This window comes from Centruroides vittatus, unplaced genomic scaffold, assembly GCF_030686945.1.
Source record: "Centruroides vittatus isolate TY-2023 unplaced genomic scaffold, ASM3068694v2 contig_564, whole genome shotgun sequence".
NCBI lineage: Eukaryota > Metazoa > Arthropoda > Arachnida > Scorpiones > Buthidae > Centruroides > Centruroides vittatus.
In genome coordinates, this window is record NW_027122335.1 from 2,320,435 (window position 1) to 2,325,812 (window position 5,378).

Below are 5,378 nucleotides of genomic sequence, written 5' to 3' on the forward strand. Positions count from 1 at the left end.
ATAGTTCTGTATAGTTGACAGGAGTTTAAAAAAATCTATTAAAATATTTGATATATTTATTCTGTATTTAGTCTGCTCTCCCATCTTATATTACTTACGGGTTTCAATGTTAAACCGGTGATATTACGATTATAGTATGTCCCATCTGTAAGGGAATGCAGAAAAAACGTGTACAATTCTTGTATAATGTTAAAAAATTAACTGTTACTTTGGCATCATCATTTACAACCAAATTTAATGAATGAGACGTACAATGGTACAAAAAAAGTTCTAGAATTTATTTTCCTTAAATGTACGATCTAAGTATCGGTTGTCATAAAAATTTGTCTTTCCGATGTTTTCCCAAGATTACAGATATTCAAGTACAAAGTAAGACTTATTTCTACTAAGAAGTAGTTAAATAATTAAGAGATTAGGGTATGGGGACATAAATAAAACCCTACTGAAAGAGCCAAAATTTTACTTAAACAAAAGCTTAACCGAACCAGTCACTTGCTCAGTACAGTGGGAAACTGATTTCCGTGTACACCTGATACTAAAACGAATTGCAGTAGTTAGAAAACAAATGACTATTAAGTTTAACATATTTACATCTATGGTGAGAAACGTTTAAAATCTACAACAACCCCGTCGCGTCCTTTGAGATATACTAGTGATGCGACAAAAGAGGCATTTGACATTGACCGGTATCGGCACCCTCGGGATTTGTCATGCATGCATTCACTGTTCACCTACCAAAATCGTCTCTGTTTCCATTCGTGAGCCACTCGCAGGGAGCAATTTTAACTCAGTGGATTGTTTAAATATTTAAAAATAAACAATATTTTATGTTATTTTTATATACGTTTCTTCGCAAAAGTATATTCATACAATTGAATATTTTGTACCAGGTATGTATAATTGTATATCCATCACAAATTTTATTTTACTAAGTAAGTTTTAATAATTTTATTTTTAATTTTAGCCCTTATATCATGGCTAGCGATTTAAACTGTAATTGTGATATTGAAAATTTACTTAAAAAAAGTTTTGGCTCAAGACAATATAATGAAAAAGAAAGCCATTATTAAAAGAGAAAGACCAACGCCTAAATTAAATATAAGTACTTCGACAAAAAAATTTGTTCGACATTTTCACGATAAAATTTATCAAGGCGTAAAATGGCTTTGTGGATGCATAAAAATGCAAAAATTGTTTTGTTGGCCTTGCCTATTATTTTCAAATGAAATTAGTGTGTGGAATAAGAATGGCTTTGACGATTTAAATAATTTGAGTAAAGCTAGAAAAAGACACGAAAATCGTAAATGTCACATCGATTCTTTCGTAAAATTGAAGCAATTTGGAAATCAAAATAGAATAGAATTTAACATTAGTAAACAATATAAAATTAATATTGAAAATTATAACAAGATAGTTACGGCTAATAGATATATTGTATCTAAATTAATAGATATTACATGCTTTTTAGCAAAGCAAGAATTGGCATTTAGAGGGCATAGGGAATGTATTGGATCTAATAACAGAGGTAATTATATTGAACTCGTTTCTTTATTAAGTACGTCAGATAATCAATTAAAAATGCATTTAGAGAAGTCTACAGTTTTTACTGGCTTATCGAACAAAATTCAAAATGAGCTCGTTAATTCGTTAGGAAACGTTTTATTGCAAGAAATTTAAAAAGAAATTGAAAACGCAAAATTTGTTGCTATAATTGTAGATGAAACAACGGACATTAGCCACAGAGCCCAGATGTCGACTGTATTTCGTTACGTGAAAGAAAACGGTAACGTCGAAAAAAGATTTGTGGGCTTTACTGATGTGAGTGAGAACAGAGACGCAAATTCGTTATTCACTCACATTAAGAGTTACTTAGACGAATTTCAATGCACTAAAAAATTAGTGGCACAAACATACGACGGTGCTGCCGTAATGGCCGGACAACATAATGGTGTCCGAGCTAAAATTAAAGAAATATCCAAACATGCTATTTTCGTACACTGTTATGCTCACAGATTGAACCTAGTTTTCTCTCAATCTGTTGGATATTTAAAAGAATGTAAAATATTTTTTCAAACTATGACAGGATTTTCTTCATTTTTTTCTAAATCTTCTAAAAGATCTCACGCCTTAGACCTAGAAGTCAATAAGCGTTTTCCCTCAGCCACACCTATTAGATGGAATTACTATAGCAGGATTGTAAACTGCGTTATGGAGTATAAAGAAGAATTAAAACTTTTGTTGTTGAATATGGTTGAAAGTCCAGAACAATGGGATTCTGATACTACAATTGCCGCAAGAGGATTATACCATTATTTAATAGATTTTGATTTTCACTTTTTATTACTAGTTTTTCATCAAATATTTGCACATTCAGATATCCTTTTTGATATATTACAAAAAAAAATTTTAATATAGCATATTGTATTACTAGAATAAATCACTTTATTGATTTTTTACGACAGAAAAGAAATGATTTTGATTTGATTTGGGACGCTTTGAAAAAAATGAAACTTTTTTAGAAATTCAACCATAAAGAGGAATGAGACATACTGATATTGAGTCTGAAAAGGATTTATATAGACGTCTGTTTTATGAAATAATGGATACATTGATACAAAATTGTATTGACAGATTTGCCAACATAAAATCTCTAGAATTTTTATCACTTTTAGATTTTAATAATTTTAATATTATGAAAAACAATTTCCCGAAGAGAGTTTTAATGCTTTACGTAAATTTTATGGAGAATTTTTTGATTTATGTAAATTACGTAGTGAATTGCAATATTTATATTCGTGTCCGGACTATATTGGCAAGTCACTCTTAGACATAAAAAATATTATAATTAATGATGACCTAAACAAAGACGTACTAATAGAATTATATGGTTTAATATCATTAATTTTTACAATACCATCTACCAGTGCGTCTGTTGAGCGTAGTTTTTCAACAATGAAGCGAATTCATACATTCGCCAGGAACACTCAGTCGGAGGAAAGATTGTCGTCGCTAGCGTTGCTTTCTATAGAAAAAGAACGATTTACAATGTATTGTTTATAACAAAACAATACAAGTTATCGTCTTGTCCGCGTTGGGTTGATCCGAAGGACAAACCCAACGCGGTGAAGACTCGGGAATCGGGGGTGTGGGAATTAAATGCTTGTGATTTCATTAAAGTGTTCGCGCCAATGGCTGAAGATTTCCTTCTTATCCCGCAGACACTGACCATTCTTATTATAAACGCACGTGTGCTCGATATCACGTGCTGCCCTCATTCACCCTATTGCCAATCAATAAATGTTATCATCCCAAATGTCAAATTGCTCATAAAGATCTCGATGATGTTCTGCTTGCGCTGCAGCTACAATTCTCTTAGTATCCTGCTTGCCTGCAGTATAATGCTGCCAGTTTTCGTTGTTCTTTTTGGCCAACCAAGACTGGAAACTATCTTCTTTTCCACCATTCTTTGTTGTGCTTCTTCTGTCTAGAGCAATGTATTTTAATCGATTTGCCAACTTTCTTATTGTTTGAGGACAAGGGTCGCCTTTGCAGCTATGCTAAGGAATTGCAGAGCGCATCCCACGTGGCAAGGATCGAGGTTCAATTAACTTTGGAATTTTGAAATTTAATAGAGAAAGTCAAAGAAACACATCCATGATAATACAATATTAATGCAAAGGGTTTAATATGCAAAGATTTTAATAGCCTGTGAATAAAGATATGTTTCATCTTTGTATGTATGAACACCTAAAACGCTCTGCGTGAGTTCAATATACTGTATATTGCAATACAGTATACTTAAAAAAGTATACTTTACAGAATATATATAAAAGCTTTTATGTTTAAATTTTATTTTATAATGCTCTATAAATGAAATATAATTTCTTATTTTTGTAGTAATTTTATTTAACGTTTAAAACTATAACAGCCTTATAGAGTGTCACCAAATGATATTCTTGAACTAACAAATTTAATAATTCATTCAAACACTTTAATTTAAAACATTTGATTTATTAAAAAACATTTTTAACATAATAAGATTACATATTTATTATTTATTTGAAAATTTCAAAAGCAACTATACAAAATATATCAAAGATATTTTAATGATATTTGAAAAATTATAATATAAAAACAACAAAAATCTTTTTTGAATATAAATGAATAATAAATAAATAACAAATTTTTTTTAACATAAAAACGAATTAAATACTGTATAAATAGCAATAAAACTTTTTATGAATATAAAAAAACGAATAAATAACAAATGAACTTTTTAAAATATAAACGAATAAAATATAATTGACAGAAAAACTGTTTTTTTAATATAAAGAAGGAATAAATAACAAACAATCTTTTTTAATATAAACGAATTAAATATATTTGGCAATAAAACTTTTTTTTAGATATATGAAAACGAACAAATAACATATCAATTTTTTTTAGTATGAAAAAATAAAATTTAAATAGCAAAAAACTTTTTTTTAAATATAAAAAAAAACGAATAAATAACATATTAAATGTTTTTTAGTATTAAGAAATATAATTTAAGTAGCAAAAAAACATTTTTTGAGTATACAAAAAGGAATAAATAACATATCGAATTTTTTTAGTATAAACGAATAAAATATAAATACAAAAAAAATTATTTTTGAATATATATAAAAGAATAAATAACATATGAAATTTTCTTAGTATAAACGAATAAAATATAAATAGAAAAAAACTTCTTTTTGAATATATATATAAACGAATAAATAACATGTCAATTTTTTTTGTATAAAGGAATAAAATTTAAATAGCAAAAAAACTTTTTTTGAATATATATATAAACGAATAAATAACATATCAAATTCTTTCAGTATAAAGGGATAAAATTTAAATAGCAAAAATTTTTTTTTGAATATACAAAAACGAATAAATAACATATCAAATTTTTTTAGTATAAAAGGATAAAATTTAAATAACAAAAAACTTTTCTGAAGATACTGAAACGAATAACTAACATGAAATTCTTCTTAATGTAAACGAATAAAATATAAATAGCAAAAAATCTTTTTTAAAATATATATGAACGAATAAATAACATATCAATTATTTTAGTATAAAAGAATAAAATATAAATAGCAAGAAAATATTGCTAAGAAGATAAAACAAACAAAATCCCTTTTTGTTACAAATAACAACTGTCGGTTTACAAGAAACAAAATTCCCTTTCCTACAAGTACCAACTGTAGGTTTAAAAGAAAAAAAATCCCCTTCCCTACAAATACAAAACGCAGGTTTACAAGAAACAAAATACCCTTTTCTACAAATACCAACTGTAGGTTTACAAGAAACAAAATACTTTTTTATACAAATGACAACAGTAGGTTAAC

The 5,378-nt window shown here is 27.7% G+C and overlaps 1 protein-coding gene across 1 annotated transcript; it reads left to right on the forward strand.

The window, feature by feature from the left end:
• The first annotated feature begins 1,749 nt into the window (after positions 1–1,749).
• LOC136978938 (zinc finger MYM-type protein 1-like) lies at positions 1,750–2,519 on the forward strand. Its single transcript, XM_067274774.1, has 2 exons — positions 1,750–2,346; positions 2,463–2,519. The coding sequence occupies exons 1-2, from the start codon at positions 1,750–1,752 to the stop codon at positions 2,517–2,519; spliced, it is 654 nt and encodes a 217-aa protein (XP_067130875.1).
• Positions 2,520–5,378: the final 2,859 nt, after the last annotated feature.

Coding starts and splice junctions, on each gene's coding strand:
- LOC136978938 (XM_067274774.1), top strand. CDS start 1,750: ATGTCGACTGTATTTCGTTACGTGAAAGAAAACGGTAACGTCGAAAAA. Junction 2,347..2,462: donor ATTTTCACTTTTTATTACTA/GTTTTTCATCAA, acceptor TTTTTACGACAG/AAAAGAAATGATTTTGATTT.